At 36.6% G+C, this 27,279-nt stretch overlaps 1 protein-coding gene across 5 annotated transcripts in view; it reads right to left on the bottom strand.

The window, feature by feature from the left end:
- Rabgap1l (RAB GTPase activating protein 1 like) overlaps positions 1-27,279 on the bottom strand; it is a 628,203-nt gene that overhangs the window by 201,337 nt on the left and 399,587 nt on the right. For all 5 annotated transcript variants that reach the window (XM_077803024.1, XM_077803022.1, XM_077803023.1 and 2 more), the window contains 2 exons: positions 26,921-27,046; positions 24,722-24,865 (listed from right to left, as the gene is read on the bottom strand). In XM_077803024.1, coding sequence (XP_077659150.1) covers positions 24,722-24,865; positions 26,921-27,046 — 270 coding nt within the window. The remainder of the gene's footprint in view (positions 1-24,721; positions 24,866-26,920; positions 27,047-27,279) is intronic.

The following is a 27,279-nucleotide window of genomic DNA, read 5'->3' on the forward strand; positions in this document are numbered from 1 at the left end:
TGTACTGTAGTAAAGACGAGATAGCCCTGTTTACAAAAACATGGTAGAATTAGTTCAGTTAATTGGTCTGAGATCTATTACACACACACACACACACACACACACACACACCCCACACACCACACCAAGTTAAAAGTAAGAGCTATAACAAAGTAAAGACACCTAATTATCAAAGGGTGCCCCAACAACTGGAATACTGCAGTTGTTGCAAAAATTCTATAATTGTTAAAAAAGGCTCTAGAAGTCCTGTCAAATCCATTGCCATAGAAGCATTGTAAATTAAGCCTCATATTAAACAGTATGGCAGTTCTCTGTAGGAATTCATTAATACTATACTCTAAGCCAAAACTTTTAGAAGACAAATATCACAGTTCAATTTCTGCTCCTATTGTCTTAAGTGAGTATCTCAACCTCTCTGTGCATAAGATTCTTAAACAATAAAATGAAGAGCACTGTTTCAGTGTCACAAAAGGGATTTATTAGCAGGTCCAAGATGGGCATTCCTCCCATCCCACCTGCAGTCTATCTAATAATAAAGCAAGCTTTAGGAACCACTGGTTTCTATGTTCTTTAGGGTTAAGAGAACTCAAAAAGAGAAAAGTCAGAAATATTAGCACAGCTCAACTGAGAAAGGCCTCAAAGAGGTGAGCAAGTCTGGATTCTACCTCCTTGTCCTTATTCCACCTGCGGCTGCTCTGCTTCAGCCCACAACTCATTCCACCAAGACAATTCAGGGTAAAACTAGCAAAATGTCTGATTATTGGCTCAGTTTCTTTCTACTTCTTGAACTTAATTTCCCATGTTCTTTGTGGCAAGGACCCCATTTCCTTTCCACAGATGGCCAGCTGACTAGGACAGAAGCTCAGCTTAAGGTAACCACTTCCTTGAAACATCTCGGGGCTCCAACACCCTCAAAGGGCCTTGGTAATGTCAGCTTAGGCTCCCACCATCCCTTGCCCACACATCTCCCATCAGTGTCATGGCCATATCCACTTCCTGGTCACTTAGTTTTCATGTGTGTCCTTCTCCCCTAGGAGACGAGAAACCCTTCAGGCCATGGATCATATCCACGGCTCTTCATAACCTCAGAGCTAGATATGGGCATATCTTAAAAGCTTAATAATTTTCAATAATTAATTTCAAATATTAATTTGAGTTGGCCCTATTATCTAGATGACTGAAAACTGGGAAGCTTTCTATTTATGGGAGAACAATCCAGGCTTTAAATTTCTTAATGAAATGAGAAGAGTCATAAAAGGTCAAACTGCTTTACAAAGAGTAGGAAGCAGGGAGGGCTGGGGGGAAAGTGCTGGGGAGTGATATTGGTCAAATTATATTGTTATACTGTGTGCATGTACAAATATGTAACAACAAATCCCATCAATATGTGACACTATAATGCACCAATTAAAGATGTGGGAATGAAAGAAATATAAAGAATATACATATACATAAAGTTGTTTTATTTTGAAAAAAGGAAAAAAAGATTGCTTTCTAAAATTAAATGAGCTTTCTTTCCACTTTAAAAAAAAAAAACTAACTAACAACTAAATAGATACGTGTGGTCCAAAACAATCTGGAGAATTATTAGAAAAGGCACAAGAATTTTTAGCATATAAAATAAGCAGATCTTATTTGTATAAACACTCTTATTTTATTTTATAGCTGAACAAAGATCAGCTCATGATCTGCTTCCAACTCTGGCACATGTCTTTGGTTAGAAAGAAAGTAAAGAGTTCTACAATATAATATTCAAAAGGCAGAACATCAGGATAGGTAGATTATAGCCCATCCCCTAATCATGAGCCTCTTTTTTAATAAATGGCATTTGACTTTTTCCTAAGGCCAAGTTTTTGCCTTCTAATTCAGTTCTGGTCCTGATTCTTAATTTTATCTAGTCACTGTCTACAGGCTTGCTCATTCTCCAGGCCCATTTAGGACAGGCACCTCAGTTTACTCACTCTGTCCTGTTTCTCCTTTAGAAATGAGGCCCTACCTCAAAATCATCTCTCTTCAGCTGGGACTCTGAAAATTTTAATGAGCCCATCTTCTTCTCTGAATATTACCATCTCCTGAGCTTCCCGGAATCATTCATGGTCTTCTAGCTGGCTCCTAGATGACCCCATCAAGTCCTGTGGCTTTAAATACATAGAATACACTGATGTGTCCCAAATCAGCATCTTTAGCTTCTGTATCTCCTCTGAACTGCAGCTTTATATAATTGTGTACTTCAAGAGCTCTATTTTCAGATTGTAATAGAAATCTCAGACTTGTCTAAATCTAAATTCTTTATTTCCTCTACAAAGCTGCTCTTCCTCTAATCTTTGCCACCTTAGTTAATTACAATTGCATTCTTCTAGCTACTCTAACAAGAGCCTTGGATTCATACTTTCTTTCTATTGCAACCCACAATCAATTCATCAGCAAATTTGGGGGGCTCTAATTGTAAAACATACCTTAAATTTAACTTTTTTCTATCATCTCCACTGAGCCCACCCTAGTCCATGCCACTGTCACCTCTTGATGAGGTTAATGCAACAGCCTCTTGGTCTCCCTATCCCTGCTCTTCTCCCTCCCAGGTTATTCTCCCCATAGTAACCAGAGTGACCCCTTTAAAAGAGATATCAGCTGAGCACAGAGACTGCTGTCTGTATCTCAGCTACTTGGGAAGCTGAGGTAGAAGGATCATCTGAGCATAGGAGCTTGAAACCAGCCTAGGCAGCATAGCAAGATCCCATTTCTAAAGAGAGAGAGAGACTGACAGACAGACATCAGATCAATTTCTCTCTCAAACTCCTCCTTTAAAAAAAAAAAAAAACTTATGCATTATAAGCTTCATTGGGTCAGAGCTTGCACCTATTGATTTCATTGTTTGTGCCTGCTTAGTATGTAACAATGTTAAATAAGTGGGTATCAAAAGAAAAAAATGCAAGTACAAGGGAAGGCTGCATGTGGCATAGAGAGCCTAAGAGTGAAAGGTCAGTCCTCTGGGGGACACCTGGATGCTCACAAAGCAGGGGAAGCTTGAGTGATGTTTTTAGGAATGAACACAAGTTGGTTGTGTTCAAGCATTGGGAGGAAGTAGTGTGAATCAAGATCACAGCAACTGTAAATGGACAGAGAAATGATGTGGTTGGTTCACTTTGGGAGTGGCGGGGATCCAGTGGGCAGAGAAAGGGCACCCCTTCACTCCTGTGACTTAACACATCTGGGTCCCAGTTGTTAGCAGTTCTAGAGATACCTGGGCAACCTACCAGAAATTTTAGTTCCCTTGAAGTCTTATTTAATTCTTGCTTTATTTGTTTGTGGAGGGGCAACAGACTGTGGCGGTTTAGAGAGGAACTCTGGAATGAGGCTTCCCGGGTTTGAATCAACCTGTCCCCTGTGTGTAACTGTATAACTTAGAGCCAGTTACCTAAACTCTCTGCACCTCATAACCAGAAGCACCTGCCTCAAGGGGCAGCTGCAAGGATGAAATCAGTTGCCACATGCAAAGCACTCAGAAGAGTTCCCAACATGTAGTAAAGCACTGCATGTTCTGGCACAGTATCATTTAAAGTCCCCCAAATGGAACTCAGAATACTTAGGGCAAGTTATTCAAGATTCCAAGAATCTGCTACATATTTTGATAAAGGCTGACCTATATATTTCTTGTTTAACTTCTTTTTTAAAAAGTCTCTTCTCTCTCCCAATCAAATTGACCGTATCTACAACTGTCTTAACTGATGATATAAGATGTTTGACATGGATAGGTGTCTAACAGTCCCTTAGATGAACCATGTGAGATTACTGAACTGGACGACATCCTGGGAGGGTATCCATTAGGCCAACTACACGAAGCAGATATTGATAATAAGCAGAGAATTCAAGAAAGATATAACCAGGAAGTAAAATATCCCTCCTGTTGCAGCATTTACTGACTTCACTGTGCAGATCTGCCTCACATTTAATTGCTGGTATTGCTTTTGCTATAAAGTGTAAATTTACTTCCTTTGTTCTAACCTCAAAGGAAATGGAGAACACCTGGTCACAATTTTTCATGCCACTGGGGATGCTTTTGAAGAGATCCTTTCCACAGTTAAATATTCTTCTCAATTCTTTAATCTGTCCTCATGGGTATTAATTTTCTTTCTTCTGTTGTTGCTGTTCTCTGATGAATTTTCAAAACTCTCATCAATCTCCGAACAAAAAATAAGACTAGAGGAATTCTGTAACATGGTTCAAATAGTGCAGTCTACTATTCAAAAATCACCTTTTCTACACAGAGTATCAACCTTAATCCCCGATCCTGGGCTGCCTATATCTGTGTAGACCTTGAGACCAGCCAAGGTTCTTATAACATTTACTGACATGTTTATACAAGTCTTCATCTTTTAAATAAGGAGTTATCAGTCCAAACTACCTGTAAGGACTAACAATCCATGCTTCTTTATGATGTGGCTACCCTAGAAATATATATCCTTGGTTTTCTGATTTCAAAATAAGAACAGATTGACCAGATTCATGGAGACATGGCAGTCTTTAAGTTCTAGGTCCCAGATGTGGCAAGGAAGGTACCAGCATTACCAGAACAGACTCTGGAAACCAAGATTCATTTAGAAAATATGCCAATAGAATCTAGCCTTCTCAGACCAGAGGAGTTTCCAGGCATCTTGCAAATTTGATTATAGGGGGAGTCTTTATGAATGAAATCAAAGATGAAAAGTCAGTAATGGTATGGAAATGCCATACCAAATTCTCAATTTGGAGTTCTAGGTTAAAGGTGTTTGTTTAGTTTTGCTTTCTGTATTACCCTTGGGAAAAATATATCCCCAAAAGTATTGTAATCTATTTTTCACAGAAGTTGTGAAAAGCAAGAGAAACCCAGAAAAAAAATTCCAATGTACACTGGATAAGTTCCCTTTGAATAAACCTAGCATGACACTCATTTTAGAAGGCTATCTAAATATCTCCAGGTAGGATGGCAGTGAACCATGAGACCACTAGGTGATCAAAGGTATATGAAAATTTGAGGCCCATTTGCTAATGTTCCTTCTAGCTTGAAGAGTTTATAATCCTACAACAACAAAACTGATTCTTACTAATTTTGTCCTTGAAATAAGGTAAAAGGGAAACCCACAGAACCTAAAAATAATAATGCTTATGTGAAAGGGAAGGACTGTGTTAGGTACATGACAAGTGTTATCTCATTAAATGTCCATGGCAAGAGGATTGAGAGATGCATATTACCTTCTCACAGAAAGAAAACAGGGCACTCAGAAGTGAGGTGACTTGTACAAGGCTGCACAGCCCATAAGAGCAGCTCACACCAAAGGTGCCCGTAGAGTGAACAAAACAAACCAAGCGGGCTTAAGTCAAACAGCCAACAGAGAAATCCACTGATTGCCCTCTCTGGGCAGAGCATTGCTACTCTAAGAAGAAAGGTAAGATGAGCAAGAAAAATCAAAACAATGAGCACAAAATCTTGTGGTTCATGCATGTGCTGGATATAGTCAGATTTAAAAATGATTTTACATAGAAACAAGTAAATAAACCACAGAGCAGCAAGTTTCAAACAGGCTACTCTTCCACTTAATTTTTTTTCACTTAATTTATTTTTGCAGTTTTCTTTTGGGTACCACATATCTGTTCTACCAAGTGGTTCAAAATACAATCCACTCTCCATGAACAGCAGATGGCACCATGCATCAGTGAGTGCATGACAAGAAGTCACAAAAATCAAGCTGTCAAAATTGAGGACATGATTCAGGTTTTTCTAATCTGAGTCAGACAAAGCTTTTTTTCCTAAGCTTTATAATAGTGACAGATAATTTAGAAGACTTCATTTTGATAATTCAGTCAAGATGAAAAAGTAAGTTGCTTTTGATTTAGCCTTGCTGATCAAAAATCATGTGAGGAAACAAAAAAGGAAAGAGGCATCCTGTTAGGAGCCACAGCAAAAATATTGATACAGGCACCTTTGGATTTTATGACTGCCAGCCAGCAATTCACATTCATATGGTAATTGGACTCATGCTGTCTAGCTGGGCCCATTTTCAGGACTCAGGTTACTCATGTCACTCTTGTAATGGGAGAGTTCCCATTGGTTGGGAAAGGATGGTAGGAGGGTGTTCCGGGGGAAGGGGAACCCCCCCCCCCCTCAGGTAGAACACACATGTGGCGGACCCACCTGTTAGGGGACGCACACGGCCTCTCTCTAAATAAAACTTTGTCTCAGTTTGACTGGCTTGTGTTTTTGTGCCCAACCGGGTTGCAAGATTGCAAGCCCGCGTGCACTGACAGCTCAGCAGGGAATCGCTCAGCAGGGGTGCCGCAGGCAGTGCTCGGCAGCAGGAGCGGGACTCAGCCGGCCCGGGGCCGGGCAGTTTGCGGCAGCATCCTAATTTATAAAAAGCTTCCTGAAAAATCAATGTAGAAGTAGAGCTTATTAACAGCCCCCAAATCCTAATAAGATAATCTGAACCTAGTGAAGATTTCTAGAAGAATAAAAACTCAAAGGGAAAATTCAAAGTGCTAAATGATTATGCAAACACAAATTTAATATACAAGTTAAGGATCATAAAATAATCATGCCAATCAATAAAGGTAATTCATGGTATTGTCCATTCTAGCTCCTGGGGAATTGTATTTTTTTCCAACCAACCTCACTGCAGTTCTCTGACTCCAGAAACTGCTTCAGACTCTCTCGGAGCAACAACACAGGAGGCAGGCCATGGGGACAGCGCGAGCCCTTCCTTTCCCTGGCCCAGCAAGCGAGTGGACACTGCTTCAGAGGCTGTCTCATTCTCGCAGACATGAGGCACCTGCTCTGTCTCCTCTCACAGACATAAGACATTCCACAGATACAAGTGCTATGAAAGTTACAGAAGGAAGAAACAAAGACGAAAAATGAAAATAAAAAGTAAAGTGAGGTAAAACACTGATGCTTCCATTTTATAAGTCTAAATTCACTGAATTTCTTTTCCTAGATAGAAAAGTTGTTTGAAAGAAAAATGGTCAAGTTTCAGAAGTAAATAACAAAAGGCAAACAAACCTCACCAAAAGTTTCTCTGAATTATATTCCTCATTCTCAACCTTCAATTTATATACATAGTGTTTTTGGGGGGTCTGTGAGGGGTAATATTTTCTACTATCCCAGATAGGTATTTTTCCTGGGTGAATATAGCAGTGACACTTAAGAGCTTAACCTACAGGTGGCTTTCACCAGAACAGGTACTCTCCCTGGTCTCCTCAGCCCTGCCATGCACTCACAACAGGGACAGCATCTTAGAAACACACCAATCACCCTGCAGCTGCAGCTTAAAGATCTTCAATGGCTCCTCGCTGCACATCTTTAATATGCCATCAAACTGGCATAATTAGCAAACTGGCACAATTAGCCAACTGCCGTCTGTGTTCTAGAAGTTCGGGCTTTCTTTTAGATCCTCTAAAACATGCAATTCCCTCACTCATCACTGGGATTTATCCTACTCATCCCTCAGATCTCAGCTTTAAATGTCACTTACTCAAACCGACCATTCTTGAAATCCCAATCTAAAATAGATTTCCCTGTTACAAAATCTTGAGGCAACTTAGATTTTCCCTTCATAGCATTTGTCATAATGTATAAACACACACACACACACACACACACATATATGTGTGTGTGTGTGTGTGTGTGTGATTTATTCATATGTAGCTTTTAAAATGTGTTTATAATATGTATGTCCATTGGTCTGTTCACTCCATGAATACAAATACAATATCTATTCTGTTAACCATAGTGTATCCATTAGGACAGCTCAATGTCAGCATATATTAAATGTTCAATATTTATTAAATGAATAAATGACTGTTATGATTTGGATCTGAAATGTACCCCAAAAGTTCATGTTTTGAAGACTTGATCCTGCGTGCAGCAATGTCCAGAGCAGGGCTTTTTGTAAGTGATTGGATCGTGAGGGCTATAACCCCATTAGTAGCTTAATCCACTTAATGGATTAATAATTCAAATGACCTACTGGAAGGAAGTGGAAACAGCAGGCAGGAGTGGCATGGCTGGAGGAGGTACGCCACTAGGGGCAAGCCTTGGGGACTATATCTTAACTCTGGCCTCTCCTCGCTTCCTCTCTCTCTCTCTTAAACTCTCTTTCTGCTTCCTGACTTCCATGAGCTGAACAGCTTTCCTATGCCACACTCTTCTGCCATGATGTTCTACCTCATCTCAGGCTCAAAACAAGGGAGCTTGTGGACCGAAATCTCTGAAACTATGGGCCAAAATAAATTTCTCCTCTGCTTAGTTGTTTTTCTCTGATATTTGTCACAGTTACAAAAAACAGATACAATGGCATTCCTTTCAGTGAGTATCTTCAGTTCCCTAGATGTTGAATTGATAGGTTATCGGCTATGTTCTAGAGACAGAGCCTCACTTCAAAACACTTGACAAGCACAAGCTGCTCCTCTGTTGGCGTCCCTGGCTCCCTGCGAATGCTACAAACACCAGTCCAATCAATGTGCATCCGTGTATCTACTCCTTTCAATACCTCTAAAATAAAGTACTGTGTTCCTTTGAAATTCCCAGATAAGCCATTAATAAACTAACCTTAAAAGTCTGGTTATCCTGCTGATGTAACATAACACATTAATGTATTCTATGAGTTCCTTTTCCCCAAATATAAAAGGTGCATCAGAGAAATGGCTATAAAAGGAAATCTGATCTAAAAATTTTGCATACATTGTGTAATTCGTTCCCTCCTCCATAATTCTGCAAAAATGTAGCACTGTTAGACAATTTGGTGTTACATCACATATTCTTAAGTGTATTCTTAACACAAAAGATAGGCACATATGCTACCAGGCAAACTTAAAAAAAAACAATAATCTACAATGTCAGTATTTATTCTTTTTTTTTTTTTTAAAGAATTTTTTAATATTTATTTTTTAGTTTTCGGTGGACACAACATCTTTGTTTGTATGTGGTGCTGAGGATCGAACCCAGGCTGCACGCATGCCAGGTGAGCGCGCTACTGCTTGAGCCACATCCCCAGCCCAGTATTTATTCTTAATGTGTATATGACAGTTGATATTTCAACACAATTATTTTGATGGTCTCAAATATACCTTTCTAAAAACATCAATTCCCCCATGCCCTTGCCTTCCAAAGGTTTCCCGTTTGTGTAACTAAACTTGCCAAACAGAGGGATGTAAGACCTCTGAGGCGGAGGGACTGTGTGAGGAGAGGGACAGCCAGGGCAGATATGCTGTCTTTTAGGACAGACAACTTCTATTTGAATATGGGAAGAAAAAAGCATACTAAGACAACTATAGCTGTATTGTACAGCAAAATGCAGAATTGACATGCCTTTTTAACAGATGATATTCAACCTCAAAGGAATTTGAGGGACTTTTTTTAACAGGAAAAAGCAGACCCACCTTCATTCTCTATTTGTCAAATGCTTACATTAAAAGGATCCACCTTGTTCTCCTAAATCTTCATGAATTAGACATGGTTCTTATGATCTTATCTCCAAGGGATCACTATTATCAGTACACTATTAGGTTGAAGCACAGGAAATTGATAATATTTAATAATTTCAGACTTACAAATTCATAAGATCCAAAGTAATATAAGAATCATCTTATCTTATCTGATCACAAAACCTGTATCTTTCCAAGAATGTCTATTGGTTCTGTGTCCTCATCATCAAGTACTATGACTGGCATAAAATAGTCACAATAAATGCTGGCTAAGGGCTCACCCTGGGTCCACTGCACACAGCAAGTCCAAGCGAGCATTGAAGTTCCATTTGATAGAAACCCATGTTTCAAGCTGAGGCACAGAGGATGCCTGTTAGCAGCTAATAGTGTAACTACAAGCTTCAGAAAAAGTGGGGAAGTGAGAAGAGCTTTTCAAAATCACATTCCCAGACCTGAATTGAACAGAACATCTGCTCTACAGCACACATGGGCTGACACGCAGCAAAACCATTCTAATAAACTGTCCATGTAGGAGTGGACTCTATAAAGTTTGATTATCTATTTTTATTGTTAAAGAAAGAAATAGGTTTAAACAAAGTATGAGTGACTGGAATCAACCATAAAGAGTTTATTGAGTATCAAGATGTACTTCCCCCTCTTTTTAAAAAAAGGTACTTGTGAATAGAATTTTTAAATACCTGTGTTAAATTTGGGGAAAGGAACACTTTCAGATTTTCAAGAGAATTTTAAGCTTATTGTTTATAGGGTGCTATTAATGATCATATACATTTTCCAACTCACTGAAAGCACACATCTGAATAAGCCCACAGGTACTCTTAACAGGAAAAGGCAGACCCACCTTCATTCTCTATTTGTCAAATGCTTACACTAAAAGGATCCACCTTGTTCTCCTAAATCTTCATGAAATAAAATGTATGCCTATTTTTAATAACAATTTGTCCTGCTGCAGCACTGCTATGAAACAAATCTGATCCAGAGACTATTGCTGAGGAAGTTTAGCTCTTAAAATACACATCTGCTCTTTGTCAACTTGGCTTTGTTGATAGGCCCATGGTAACACATAACTAACAAACCTTGAAAAAAAATCTGCACATCAAGGTTTTACCCCCAGAATCAACACTAAAACCACCACGGAAACATTGCTGGATATTTCCTGTAAATTTCCTGTTTCTCTGAATTCATTACCTTGGACATTAGCTTACTTCCTAGAATTTGTAAAACTAATGAATTCAAAGAAATGAAAAAGGGGCACTACCTCATGCCTCTCCACCTCACTCTTTCTCTTCCAGAGAAAGGACAAGCCTAGATCATTCAGTGACTCCCATGTGGAACAGAAAATTGCACCCCAGTAATTCTTTGCTTATGTTGTTGGCATTTGATTAAAGTGATCAAAAAATACCCATCCTTTAATCTGGGTACATTTCAAGGACTATGTACATACAACTGTTAACAGCTTTCTTTTAATAGGAAATGAAAACCTGAGGATATTTATTAGGCATACAGATTTCCTAGGGCTTCAGGGGAAAGAATCTTGTGCCTGAGATGAGCCTCTAGAACTTCTTATGTTTAACAAGTATTTCCTATTACTCTAAGTTTTATAAAACAGATAAAATTTGACCGTTTAAAGTATACATTTCAGTGTTTTGTTTTTTTAATAGTCACAGGTTGTACAACTATCAACACTAATTCCAGAGCATTTCCATTCTCTGTCGCCCCCCACACCCATCCTCACCCGCCTCCTCCAGCCAAAATCCTGGACTGCTGTGCCTGGGTTCACATTCTCAACAGCGTTTTTAATCCATCTTTTTTATTGTAGCCATTCTAGTAGGCTTGCAGAGTATTGGGTGTGGCTTTGTCTTGCATTTCCCTGATGGCTGATGATATTAAACATCTTTTCATTATTTTATTGACTACTTGTATTTTCTTTGGGGAAATGTCTATTAAGATACTTTGTCCATTTTAAAATTACATTACTTGTCTTTTTATCGGGTTGTAAGAAGAGTTCCTTATATATTTTAGACACAAGGCCTTTATCAGATATGTGATTTGTAAATACTTTCTCCCATTCTTCATCCCACCACATTCTTGACAGTGTGTTTTGTTTGTTTGTTTGTTTGTTTGTTTGTTTGTTTTTACATAATCTTGAAACACAAATTTTGGTAAGGGCCAATTTATTTCTTTTTATTGTATTTGTGTGGTGCTGGGATCAAACCCAGGGCCTCATGCCTACTAGGCAGGCTCTCTACCATTGAGCTACATCCCCTGTAATGAAGGGGATAATCTGTAATTCAGGTTTATTAATGATCTTCAAAGAAAATCCAGAATTATCTTTACCAAAGCATTAAAAACTGGTTCATATTTCTAGACGGGTGAATAGGCAATGCCACATGGAGTTTCGAAAGGTGACCTGTTTTTTCAGAAGCCTAAAAACGTGATGGGTTTCAAGTTAACTCTTACTATTTAAATATATTCAGCAATATTAACTTCAACTCATTTATTTTAAACTATTGAGAGACTATTAATGATTAGGAAAAATGTGTTTTGATTGTATTTCATGAGAAAATAGAGGACACATAAACTAGGGGTTTTTCAGAACTATAAGATATCTTTCTTTCTTTTACAAGAGTTATATGTTGCTATTAGTGAATAATATTTTAAATAACAGACATTCCAAACACTAAGAACGCACATATTTTCTTCTGTATTAAGAATTCTTATTTAAAAATGAATTATTGACTGTCAATTAGCAAACCACAAGAACTAGTCTGAAGTAGTGCATACCTGCATTGGGATATTAAGAGAACAACAGGACCATTCCTTGAGTAAGAAACATATTACCAGATACTTTAAGTACTTCTACAAGAAACAATGTAATACTTTAAGAAACAACTACTATGTTGTTACCAGACTATGATGTGGACCAAATTGCAATCCAATAGGTCAATGAGCCAGCAGGAAATAGCTCTATTCAACTATGGAAAGTTTTCTGGCATTATTCCTCAGAACAGAAGAATACAATGGTCTATAGTACTAGTACATGGATGAGAGTTAAAATGTCAAGTGGACTTCTAAAACAGAACAGCTTCTGAATGGTCTGGTGAGACAACCCAGAAAGTAGGAAACCAGAAGGTCCTATTTTGCCTCTTTTTAACCAATATAATCAGCATTCTTTTTTTTTTTAAGAGAGAGAGAGAGAGAGAGAGAGAGAGAGAGAGAGAGAGAATTTCAATATTTATTTTTTAGTTTTCGGCGGACACAACATCTTTGTTGGTATGTGGTGCTGAGGATCGAACCCGGGCCACACGCATGCCAGGCGAGCGCGCTACCACTTGAGCCACATCCCAAGCCCATAATCAGCATTCTTGTCCTGGTAGCTGGACCACTAGATGGTAGCAATTCTAGTATTGGAATGTCCAGGTATAAGTTAAGAGGCCCTGGATAAATGATGAAAAGGTCAAATCCTTATTTGGTTAAAATGCCACATGATGAATGCTGATGATAAAGTACATGAAAAGGGCAGCTGGAGTGGAGTGCCTGGAGTGTCAGGAGAAGGGAATTCACATGAGAAATCCTGCTCATGATGGGAGGAGCACCTGGGATAAGAGATCAACAGTCCTGGATGAGACACTCAAACTGAGGCTGAGAACTGACAAGACTTCACCCTTATAATGAGCATAGCTTATGAGGCCTATTTCTCTTCCCTCTTCCATTTTCTCCTTCCTCTTTCTCCCCCCACCCGACTTTTTCTTTTTCTTTCCTTTTTTTTTTAATTTTTTAACCCAGGGGTACTCTACTCCTAAGCTCTATCCTGAGTCCTTTTTTATTTTGAGACCAGGTCTCCTGAAATTGCTGAAGCTGGTCTTGAACTCGCAATCCTCCTGCTTCAGCCTCCTGAGTTGCTGGGATTACATACACCAGGTATAATTATGATTTCATAAGAGATACAAAACTATCTGCTTGCCATGAACACAAAGGTCAAGACTCATCAGACGTGTGTGAGTTAAAAAACAAAACAAAACAAAACAAAAACAACCAAAAACCTATTTCTAAATTGGCCAACTGTGTGAGAGATGTGAAGGTCAGCACTCTGTTCGGAGTAGAACAATGTATCCAGTTTTGAGTAAAGTGCATGGTCGAGAAACACTCTTATTGATGAATTCTCCAACATTCTAGCCTCAAAACTCTGTGACAAAGAGAAGCCTGAGAGGTTATCATCTAAAATTGGGTATATATGTGGTTGGTGCATGCCTGTAATTCCAGCAATTTGGGAGACTGAGGCAGAAGGATCATAAGTTCAAAGCCAGCCTGAGCAACTTAGAACTTCAGTAATTTAGCAAGACCCGGCCTCAAAAATAAATAAATAAACAAACAAACAAACAAATAAATAAATAAATGACTTGGGTGAGGGGGCTGCAATTGTAGCTCAGTGATAGAGCACTTGCCTAGTATAGGAGAGGCAGTGGGTTAGAACCTTAGCACCATATAAAAATAATTATACAAACAAACAAATAAATAAAGGAATTGTATCCATCTACAACAACAAAAAAAATTAATTAAAAAAAGAACTGGTGGGGCTGGAGTTGTGGCTCAGCAGTAGAGTGCTCACCTAGCATGTTGGAGGTGCTAGGTTTGAACCTCAGCACCACATAAAAATAAATAAATAATAAAGGTATTGTGTCCAACTACAACTAAAACACACACACACACACACACACACACACACATATAAAAGGACTGGGGAGGTGTAGCTCAGTGATAAAGCACCCTCAATCTCCAGCTCCAAAAACAAACAAAACTTGGGTATGCCTCAAACAGGACAGCAAAGATAATTAACTACTTTATAATACAAGATCTCATTTTCAATTTACTTTATAGGTATTAGCACCATTACAATTCTGAGGAACAAATTGTAATTTTAAAGATTCTACCCTATTTCACAACCATTTGTCCAATCTAATTAAATAAATACCCATGGCTAAGAGATATATGACTTGTTTTTGAGATGAATGAGTTTTATTTGTAAATATGCTTATCAAACACCTACTTTCAATGCTGCTGACACTAAGAACTTAAGCCTAGGAGCTACTTATACACTCAAGATGTTTTCTGTGACAGATTCACCAACATTCCTTCTCGGGAAATCTGCCTCCAGGTACAGCTCCTGTTATGAAGGTTGCAGGTCGTGTGACTCACCCCACTCCAATCCCTTGCACAGCATACTAATCAAGAGATGGACAACTGACCAAAGAGGACCCATACCTGTGACCTATGACTATGCAGACTTATTTTAAAATATGTAGAAGAACACCCAGATTCTCTCTAGGAATTTTATCTAAAAGCTACATAAGGAGATTGCTAAAAACTATTGGCATCAGAGTTAAAATGTCATGCAGACCTTTCTAAGATGTTTTAGGACCTACACAAAGCCAAAAAGAAGTAGGTTAGGAAAAGGACAATTCTCTGATTCATAGAGTGAGTGCCTGGGTTACTTTAGTGCCTGTTCTTCCATAGGAACCAGGTTAACTTTTTCTGGATTTCCTCTATATTTATTATAAACCTCCACTGTATTTGAGCTGTATGTCTTGGTTTATATTTCTTAAAATAACTAAGAAGAAAGGAATCCCTAAAGGAATAAATTTATTGTTTTGCTTGTACAACTCAAGAAGTAAGTTGCCTTTCAGCATTTAAATGACAATGATAAAAATTGTCAATGATAAGAAAATTGTCCACTAATTCTTCTTTTCTATTTTTCTTCCACAGATACTTTGTATGTGTCTATCATATATCGAACAGATACTAGGTATTCAGTAGTACACAAAAAAGACATAGTTCTTCCTTTTGGAAAATTAAAACCTAGTTAGGGAAACCATTGGAAAAGTAATACAAAGCAGATAAAGAACCACAAACCACAGAGTATTCTCAGAGGAGGTAAAAGGCTGCACCTCCCTAAGAATGGATGGTCAAGGAAAGCTGCTTACAGGAAGCAACATTTAACCACAGAGGGGAAACGCAGCCAGGGAAAGAGTAAGGAACATATTATAGGCAGAAGGAAAAGAATCCACACATGAATTCATCTTGAAAAAACCTAAAGCGTTCAGAAACTGAAAGAAGACTGATATCAAAGCACAGTAAGACTCTTAGACATCACTAGGGAGGAGGAGGGCAAGATTACCAAGCCAAATGATACATGTGTTACTTAATGGGAAACCACTGCAGGGTTTTTGACGTAACAGTAACATAATCTGATGTGCCTTTTACAAAGTTTTCTATGGGTTATTTGAACAACAACAGAATAAAAGAGCCAGGAGGGCAGGTGGAAAGAACCGTTAGGTGGCTGGTCTGTTAAAAGCTTGTCTACAACAACAACACTACAAAGTAACTTTGGTTATTAAATTCATTATGAACTGGAAGATTTTTATTAGGGCAACAAAATTTTTGTCACCATTTAACTATAAGTCAGTGATCCTTTTTCTAAGGATCATGAGAACTAAGAACACAACAACCAAATACTGTGGATTATTGAACAGGTCCAAGCTACATAGTCCTTGTGAATCCACAAAGTAGCATGTTCTGATTTTACTGATGCAATAAGAATAAACCTTTACTTAAAGGTAGAAAGTCTGACACACTTACTATCCTGTTGTTTATCTTTCATAATTATTTCACTCTATATTTTTATTTAAAGACACCAACTATTAACAGTAAATGTTCCCATGGATATCAAAACCTGCTTTTAGAATATAACACTACAGAGAAAGTGCAACATGAGCACTATCAGAATAAATGATCGAGAAATGTCAGTAACAATAACATTTCTCAGTCATTCCATAAAAACAGTGTTTCTAATATGTTCCCAGAAGCACAGACGTGGTGGAGCCAGCCATTCTTTCCTTTAGCCTTTACATTAAAAGGGAACATAAACTCATCCTAGCTGATTCATCAGCATGTCCTATTGCCTCTACCATTGAAAGCTGTCCACAATTCAACCACTGTTTACCACCTTCACTGTCACCTCCTTGTTCTAAACAACCATAGTCCCCCACCCAGGTTACTTGGAATGCATCCCCCTCGAGTCCTTGCAGTAGTTTTTTCCTTGTTAGTCAGCTTTGCTTCACTGTGATCAAAATGCCTCATAAGAACATTCTAGAGGAAGAATTGTTTATTTGGCTCATGGTTCCAGGGGTTTACTGCAAGGTTAGTGTTCATTGCTCTGGGCCCAAGGTGAGGCAGAACATCACGATGGAAGGGCATGGAGGCCAGAAAGCAGAGAAGAGGGAAGAAGGCAGGGAAGATGAACACTTCCAGGCAGGCCCTCAGTAACTCACCACCTTCAGCCACAACCCACCTGTTTACAGTTACTATCCAGCTAGTCCACTTAAACTAGGATAGACTAATAAGGTCACAGCTCTCACAATCTAATCATCTCACCTCTGAACATTTCTCATTTGCACAGAAGCTTTTGGAGAACAACTTATAACCAAACCATAAAATGGGGATTGAACCCAGGGGCACTCTAGCACTTGACTACATCCCCAGCCCTTTTTATTTTTTGAGATATGCTCTCACAAAGTTCCAAGGCTGGTCTTGAACTTGCAATCTTCCTGCTTCATCCTCCTGAGTTGCTGGGAATACAGGTGTGCACCACCACACCCACTCTCACAATATTTTTTCAACAGTGTAACCTAAGTGATCAGAATCAAATGTATATCCTTGCACCCCACTCCTGTATTTAAAACTCTCTACTGGTTTCTCATCATTGTCCAGTAAAACCTAAAGTCTTTATGAGGGTCAAAAGGCCCTGTTAAGATCTGTTATATTTCTTTTCCTTCCTTTTATTTTTCTCCATATACCTTTTAAATTCTGATATGCTATCTATCCTACTTAACCATTTGTTTATTGTCTGTCTCTTCTACAAATACAAAAACCTTATGAGGTCAATAGTTTTATCTACCTTTTCTTTATTGTTGTATACCTAAACAGGCATTAGTTAAACGCCTGGCATTAAGTTAGATTTTAATTTATTTATTTCAATAAATGTCTGAGGAAGGAAGGAAGGAAGGAAGGAAGGAAGGAAGGAAGGAAGGAAGGAAGATAGGTTGGTTGGTTCATTTTTCTAAAAGTCTTAAGAAGCACAGACAATGGTTCTTCCATTTTAACTAGATATTTCTGCTCGTGAGATCAAATTTAATGATGGCCTAAAAAAAGAGTTTTAAGCCAGTGGATGTAAGAACTATAAAGATTCTTCTATGTGGGAAAAAGTTGGGGTCCAGTAATAAGGTCTTATATTATTATTTGTATTATACTGTATTAACTATATATACTAATGGGCTTTAATGTGATCTTTCCATCCATCCATGCAGCGTACACTGAACCCATCTGACCACCATTCTCCAACTCTCTCCCCTTATCCCCTGGCATCCTTCTCCCATTCTTAGTAATTACTATTCTACTTTCAGGTAAACATTTTTTGGTTTCCACATATAAGAGAGAATATGAGGTACTTGTATTTCTGTGTCTGGCTTATTTTGCTTAATATGATGTTCTTGAGTTCCAGTCATTTTATGGCAAATAACAGGATTTCATTCTTTTTTATGGCTGAAAAATAGACCATTGTGTATATACATGCTATATTATCTTTATCCATTTATCTGTTGTAAAGCACCTAGGTTGATCCCATATCTTAGCTATTGTGAACAGTGCTGCAATAACCATGGACATGCAGGAATCTCTTTTATATGCTGATTTCCTTTCCTTTGGATATATATCTAGGAGTGGGATACTGGATTATAGGGTACATCTATTTGTAGTTTTTGAGGAACCTCTGTACTGTGCTCCATAGTTGCTATACTAATTTATGATCCTACCAATGATATGTAAGAGTTCCTCCTCCTGCTGAGGATAACCAGCATGTGGTTTGTTTGTTTGTTTATTTATTTATTTGCTTGTTTGTTTATTTAATAACAGCCATCCTAACTGGGAAGTGATGGTAACTCACTACAGTTTTGATTTGCATTTCCTTGACGGCTAGTGATATTAAGCACTTTTATATACACTTGTTGACAATTTGTATCTTTTTTTTGTTTTTTTGAGGTCTATTCAGATAATTTCCCTTTTTAAAATTTATTTTTAATTTTTTAATTTTTTTCCCTTTTTTTAAACTAAGTAATTTATTTTTTACTGTTAATCCTTTTGAATTCTTGATATATATTCTGCACATTAACCTTCTGTCAGAAGAATAAGGCAATGTATTTCCCACTGTTCTACAGGTTGTCCCATCATGTACTGATGATGCTTCCTTTGCTGTGCAGAAGTTTTTTTAGACTGATATAATCCCATTGGTTAATTTTTGATTTTGTTTCCTATGCTTTTGGGGTCTAGCCAGAAAATCATTGCTGATTCCAATATCTTGCAATGTTTCCCCTTTTGTCTTCTAGCAGTTTCAAAGTTTCAAGTCTCAAAGTAAGATCTTTGATCCCTGTTGAGTTAGCTTCTGTAAGAAGTGAGAGGTCAAGTTTCAAGTCTTCTGCATGTGGATGTCCAGTCTTCCCAGCAGCATTTGTTCAACAGACTTCCTCTTGCAATCCATGTTTTTGGCATCTTTGTCATGAACCATTTGGCTGTAAAAGTATAGATTTACTTCTGGGATCTCCATTCTGTGCCACTGGTCGTCTGTATGCCTGTGGTTATGCCATATCATGCTGTTCTGTTATTACTACTCTGTAGTGGTCTTGCAATCGGGTATTGTGATGCGTCCAGCTTTGCTCTTTCTGCTCAAGATTATTTAAGCTACTTGGGTCTTTTGTGCTTCCATATACATTTTTAAACTTCTTTTTCAAACTTTTGTGAATAAAGTCATTAGTAATTTGACAGGGACTGCACTGATCTGTAGACTGTTTTAGATAGAATAGGCATTTTTAAATGATATTCTTCTAATCCATGAACATGGGCAGTTTTCCCATTTTTTAGTGTCTTCTTCAATTTCTTTTATTAGTATTTTGTAATTTTCTTGTAGGGGTCTTTCACTTCCTTAGCTAAGTTTACTCCTAAGTACTTTATTTTATTTTGAATGGGATTTCTTTCATGATTCAGGAAAGAGATTTCAGAAACAGTTTCTGGTCCTGAAAATTTCTGTGGATACATAAAACTTAAAAGTAGCCTACATAGTTTTTTATTGGTTAGTTAAAGCATTTTTCTTTCTCTTTAATCTTGTGGCTACTAGAGTTTTCACAAACATGTATGTCTGTGAGAGGTTTTAATCTTCCTTATATCAGCTCATTCTGATGAAGTTTTAGAGAAAATTGGTGGTATAAAGGGAGAATATTATATAATGAATCAACTCTGCAGATAAGTTCAGAAACCTGCCTTGAAAGGGGAAATATACCTGGTGGTATCTAATCAAACAATGTAGAAATGTTTTTTTTCCCCCCATCATCCTAAAAAAGGAAACACAGGGAGATACACTATAACTTAAAGGGTCAATTTCATTAAATGCCAAGTTACTATATAAAGCTGAATATATTTGGTAATCTAAGAATTGAACTATCTGGGAAGAGTCAACTTCAAACACCAGCTGTCAGTTATCCTGTCAAGACTCAGAGAAATACTGGAGTTTTCCTCATGTGTTTTGTGAGAAGGTGAAGGGAAAGGGGAAAAAAATTTTTTTTTAGAGAATTATTTGAAACACTGCTGAGAAAGAATACAACTTCCATTAAGGTCACTGGCTAAAATTTTGCTTTCAACAAAGAAGTATCTCAACTAGAGGGGAAAAGGTGAATAGAAAGCCAGTCAGAAAAAAAGTGAGAAGTAACTAGAAGGGCTATACAGATAAACACCATTCAGAAAAATATTCTTATTAATTGATAATTAGGCATAATGCCAAGCATTTTATATCACAGTCTCAGTTCTTACACAAAACATGAAAGATAGGTATTGCTGGTTCATTTTACAAATAAAGACACTGAAACTTACATATACAACAACTAACTTCAAAATGATGATCCAAGAAGACTTGACTTAAAAAGGCCAATATCTTAATTCCCTTGTTATACCTGTTTCCATACTGCTTCTTCTAAAACTGAACACTGTGATATATTTTCCCCATCAGGATAAACACAAAGCAATCCAGCTCTTGGCCAGCTCTTCTGTATGCAGCTTCAGACATCAAGTGAATCACTTTTATCACCAAATGAGTTTCATTCCATTGTATATTCATGAACTATAGTCTGACCCAGTATCTACTTTTAAAAACAAAATAAAGCCTGTCTTTGACCACAAGAAAGAAAGACCTTTATTGCATTAAGAAAAAAAAAAAAACTTTTAAAAAGAAATAGTCTTGATATTTTGTAGAGTTGTTTGGCTCTATCTCCTCAAGCTGAACATGTGCACATCCCAATCCAGCAATTCCACTCTCAGGTACCCACAAAAATACACATCTATATTCACCAAAAGTAAGTTCAAGAATGTTGGTAGCAGCCTTAAGCTGGAAACGATTCAAATGTCTGTCGACAAGAGAATGGAAGAATGGATAAAGTATAGTATAGTCACACAATGGAACAAATAAGCCAAGGGAAGATGCAACAATAAGGATAAATCTCACAAATATGAGGAATAAAACAGAAAAACATACATATTCCAAAATTGCATGTACATAAAGTTTAACAACAAGCAAAACTGATCTATGGTGTTAAAAGAATAGTGATCTTTCTTCAGAGAGGTAGTTACTAAAAAGGGGTAGTGAAGGCGGGCTTCTGACATGAGATGACATCCTGCTTTTTTGATGTGGGTGTTGCTGGTTACCTTAATATGTACATTTTTGTGAAAAACTCTCAAGTTTTATACTATTTTTATATATTTTCTTTTATTCTGTTATACTTCAATAAATTATTTTTAAAAGTTCAGTGTTTTTATTCTTCATAGTTTAACATCACAACATTTACACTTTAAATGTTAACACATTTAGCTTTTTTCTTATCTCTCCAAATAGAGGCAGAAAATAAAACAGACTTTTAAAAAATGATTTTCACTTCAATTACTGGCTAAAGACAATCTACAGAGAGTTCTATTCATCTTAATATAAGAGGATGTATTTTTTAACTCTAGTTTCAAATTCTTTTGTGATCCATCTTCCACCAAACTTAGGAATTAGCCCTAGTTGCAATATATTCCAGTTTAAGTAAACATTTTAGGTAAAGCTATTAATAACTAGGAGGTTTTTTTTTTGTTGTTGCTGTTGTTTTTTTTTGGGGGGGAGTTGGGTTTTTTTAGTGAGACTGCATTGTCAGTATCTATAAAATTATTCCCTTCTTGCTAAATTAGCTTCATATTTTCAATCTGGGGATGAAAGATGAAAGAACTCTTTAAAAGGACATAAGGCAGGTAGGAAAGCACGCCATGACAATAGGCCTTCTGGAAGGGAACTCTCCAAGGAAGGTCTTTCCTTTTTACTTTAAGTAGAATCCTTGGGTAAAAGGCTTTGCAGAACAATAATTTTTGTCAAAATGATAAACTTTGAAAAATCAACACCTTTCCATTTGAGAATTTCATAACCTTCCATTTGCAACTAAATATTGATTCAAACCATCAAAATTTGGTTGTTTTCTTAAAGAGAGAAAATTATGACAAAACAAACATCTAAAGGACAATCTATGACTATGTTACCATTTCTTAGAATATTCTATCACATATGAAAGAATAGCTTGTGATATAAATATTTTATTAACTAAAAGAAGGAAAGGGGCAAAGAAAAAACACAGGCAGGAAGTAAAAGTTTATTCAAAATTTCCTTTGCAAAATAACCCTTGACAAAGACAAGTTAGTGGAAAGAACGAACATCCTGGAGCATACTAAAACATTGTTCCCAATAAAGTTTATTTTGAAAACTGACTTCACTCAGTTATTTCTCTGGGTATTACGATGGTGTTATTACAAACCCACCCCCATGTTTTGGAAAGCTATGCAACTTCCTTAACTACTACAGAGAACAGGTTAAAGGGGAAGGAAAATAATAGTTATGATGCTTTTATTAATTTTAATGAACATTAAAATCCTTCTCCCACTGTGATTGTGAATCACAGTTGACAAGTGATGGGAAGGCTTATGAATTTAGTTTGCTTTTGTGAAATTTTCTTAGCAACTGAAATTAGAAATTTAAGTACCTTCAAGATGAAATTCCCTGAGCAATTCTGAATCTAGGTTCTAGAAGAACCATGAACAGGTGCCAGGCAGAGACAACTTTAGTAAGTCACCATTCCAGTGAACTAGACCACAGCATTACCACTCTACCAAAAAGTGATCGGAAAATCCAATTTAGCTGAATGATTAAGAACATTAATTTCATTTCCTTTTCTATAATAAATACCATAGAACTAATCTAGTATGAAATTAGATAAACTCAGAAAAAATGAAGCAATGATAACAAATATTTGCAAGCTCATACTATATAGAATGCAGAAACTATTACAATGCCATACTTCCCAATTTCTTGTTTTTACAAAACGTCATGAAATACTAACCTTAACTCAATATAATAATGTCCACGAGGACTTATTTATCAAGACTAATTTTTAGTATTAGTTTTCACAATACCCAAAAACATGGTTTTTGCCTTTAAAGCATATTGCCCTAACGTTTGTGAGTCAGAACTAATCACCACACCAATTGGGACAAACAGGTCAAATAGCATTTTTAGTACAAATGTTTAAATTTGCTTCATGTAAATTATGATGATACCATGTTGACTTTGAATAGGGTTTAGCTTCAATTCTGCATTCTTCCTTTAGGTTAAATTTAGAATGGCATTTTACATACTAATTTGTAAGTAAAATGAATAGGGAAATTATTGTGTTACGAATCAGCTTCCCTAGCTGTTACATATTTATGATTCAAGAATCTCTTCTGAGAGCCCATCAGGTCTCTCTTGTTTATCAAAGATGCTACAAATGAGTCAAAATCTTACATGCTTACAACGTGCTCCACAACTTGCAGGTACTACATAAGTGCTAAACAAAGACCTTGAAGACTGGGCTGGGGGGTTGTGTGTGGCTCAGAGGTGGAGCGCTCGTGTGTGTGTGTGTGTGTGTGTGTGTGTGTGTGTGTGTGTATATATTAAGCTAGAGGACTTGATTTGAACTTGACTAGTAATATTCTTACCAGGCATGTTCATTTAATTATAAAATGAAGAGTAATTATTTAGTTTACATGATTTCTAGACAATGAAGTGTTTACGTATTACACACTATACATGTTGATTGAACTTCTGAATTTTAAAAAGGTAGCTACACAAAATAGATGATTCTTTTGAGTTGTGAACATAAGTAGCTTAATAAAAACATTTTAGACTGAATGAAATGTATGTCCATGTGTACATTGGCCAAAAGTTTCTGTGAAGGTAAATAGCTAACATTGGTTTGAAAGTCACCAAGTTCGTTTTTTTTTTTTTTAAAAAAGAAAGAAACACATACTTCTCACTCAGTAACTTGCCTATAATGCTAATTGTCAAACATTTGATGGTAAATATAAAATGTGTAATACTTATTTCTTAAAGAGTAAAGTAGGGCTGGAAGGATCAGTGGTGGAGAGAATACCTCAGCACCATCCACACACACACAAAATAAATAATCATAGCCACCTAAGGAACTAAAAATAATAAAATAAATGAACAAATACCTAAGTAATTTTACAAACTGTGTTCTGAACTATTCTACTGCTTAAAAGTATAACTGGGCCGAGGGTACAGCTTAGTGATAGAACATGTGCTTAGCAAGCACAAGGCCCTGGGTTTAATCCCCGACACTTCAAAAAATAAAATAAAGACATAGTTATATGACCTAAAACTTTTCTCATCATCTGGCAGGAACCTCAAATACATACACAGATATATCTTATGAATAGAGGAATTAATTACTGCAAAAATATCACTTATATTTACTATTAGAATTGCATTGATATTAAAACACCTCATTCAAAATTCATTTAACTTTAAAAGTCTGTTACGTTGATAATACACTATTACACAGATATATGTATTTAATGATATAAAATTTAACCACCTCTCCTTCCTTTGTGGAATTGTATATGCCTTACTATTTTTATTCTGCACAAATGATAAAATTACAGAAAAATCTTTACTAAATATTTCAATAGAGCTTTTTTTGTCATCGGATATGGATTTATATCATACTGTAACCATTTTAAATAGAAACAGGTTTCTATTTTGGCTTGGTAATGAAAGCTGGGCTCAGCCTACCTCACAGAGCAGCAGGTCAATGATGTGGAACACCATACAGAGCGGAAACTTGGCAGTAAAGAGAGTGAGGAACCACTGGGATGCATACATATGAGCCTCCAGATTCAGATCACAAAAATGGCTGTGCAGGTCTGGGAGCTGTTCCTAAAAGTCAAAATGAAAAACTTAGGAGGCGGAACACTGAAGAAGTTTTACTTCCTGCCACATGTGCAGTTTATAGCAAGATTTCTGTGGTCAATTTCACTGTATTCCAGCATTGGTTGCATTTTAAGTAACTACACAGAAGTGATAACAGAACTGATCATATGACAGATAATTGACTTGTTATAAACAAAAAGCTGATCATCTCTTGCTCAGTTGAGTGTTCTTATTTTTTGGGAAATGCTGGGTCTGACAAAACACCTACAGTCTTAAGAATATCTTGACATAGGGTCACAACACAACATCCCCATTCAAGGTGCACCTCTTAGCTGGTCAGAAAAGAAACACGTCTCTTTGGATACCATCTAATATCAACATCATCTAGGGTCTATAATGTCATTTCTATGTATTTTTGAACACTTAGGAAGTTCAAAAGCATAACCACATAGTAAAAACTTATTTTTAATATATCAAAAATGGCAAAGTGAAATTGTGCAAAGTGTAACACATAAAGCTGAATATCTCCCAAACATGCCTTTATGCTAGCTTTAATTTCTTCCCAAGTTAAACAAGCAAATGCTTTTCAAAATCATGAAACCCAAGTACAAAGTATCAGCTATTTTAATAACCAAAATACAGGCAAGGATGTACAAATTTATGTTCATTTTGTTTTCATAAAGAGATCACAACAACAAAATAAAGCATTTTTATATAACATGCTCTCTGAAAAACAAATATGCCAAGGTTCCAATTGGTCATCAAGAGTTAACAAGTAAAAAGTGCTAATAGATAAAAGAGGCTGAGTTTCTTCATACTATCACAAACTTGCTCTTCAAGTACTATATATATTCATGTTATTTTCAAAGCCCTCAGTAATACTAACCTTTGAAAAATAAACTTCTGTGAAACAAAGGTAAATAGTAAGTAACTCCAATATTTACTTGGTAAAATTGAATCTTTAAAAAAGAACCTATTTCTTTATAATGCCCACTGTTACTAGATACCAGAATCGTTCCCCCTCCACACTCATCCATCATTGGTCTTATGGCTCATTTGATAGGTTTTTCTCTCCATTTCTTCTTCATATGTAAGGTCTTTGACTCTTCTCAATAAAGTTGCTCCCTACTTCCCTGTAAACTCTGTCTCTTACTCCCCTGGTCTTCCAGACTTTCAGTCTCCAGCTGGCTTCACCGTCCTTTTTAGACACCGGGGGATTTCCTGATAGGCCATGACAATGAACATCTACCAGCATCTTCTATTCTCACATTCCACTACTCTTCTTCCTCAGCTATCTCACATACACATCAATCCATTCATTTATTTCCCTCACATTTTTCTGGGCTCCCAACACCTCCTTTAGAAAGTCATACAAATATGCTGAATAGATCCATTAAAAATTTAAGATTTCCAATTGTGAGTAGAATTTCAAAACTACCTAATAACTCTATTTATCAACTCTAGTGAGTAATTTTGCCCTGCTTACCATTTTGTTCTATAATATCTAATACATATAAAAGAATGTTTCTCACACAACTACATTTATAAAAACTATTATGAGGCACATCAACAACAATGTTTGGGATACAAAAATTATATGGAAGAAAATTAAACTATGTTCGTACAGTATGGTATTCCAGGTGCTTTTTATTCTCTTACCAACTTCTTTCTGTCTTTTCCAAGTGTCCTCTGTAGATCCAAATATGGTAGTAGTACTAATTAGTATGGAGAAAGATCTTATTTGTTTGAATTTTTTATTTGGCATATATATTCATTTCTCTACAAATAATATTCATCATTCTTCTCACTGGATTAACTCACTATAATCTCACTTCAAAGTGTATTAAAATTGAATATTTAAAACATGAAACTATAAATAGTCAAGTAGCTAAATACATACATTGTGATATTAAGATCAATGTAAATATTGGTCAGAAACCAAATCTATTTACATTTTCAGTAGTGTTTCACTAAACTCTTAGAACTGATCATTGCTCATCAACACTGTTAGGCTTTTTTGATAACAAATCTGAATGATAAAGGTTCCTAATTTTTATTTACCTGCATTAGTCTTTCCAACTGATAGAATTTGCAATGAAGATCTTCAAAGTTGTTTTTGTAGAGGTCTCGCAATTTATAGTCATACATGATTTTCACCAAAACACAGAAAGCTTGTTCCTCTGGCATCTATAGGAAAATATATACAGGTAAAATGTGAATGAGTACCATTTGGTCAGAATGTCAAAAAAATTCCTTCATGCTGTTAGTCCTCTGCATGAATGACTGAGTTCTAAAGTGAATGAAGCCCTTCAGAGCCAGCCTTCTACAGAGTGACAAGGCAAATTTTGTGTTTAAAGCTGCCAGCCTCTTTACTTGAGATAAACTGTCTCCTTTATTAATTAAAAAAAATTTAAAATATT

Source organism: Urocitellus parryii, chromosome 9, assembly GCF_045843805.1.
Source record: "Urocitellus parryii isolate mUroPar1 chromosome 9, mUroPar1.hap1, whole genome shotgun sequence".
NCBI classification, from domain to species: Eukaryota; Metazoa; Chordata; class Mammalia; order Rodentia; family Sciuridae; genus Urocitellus; species Urocitellus parryii.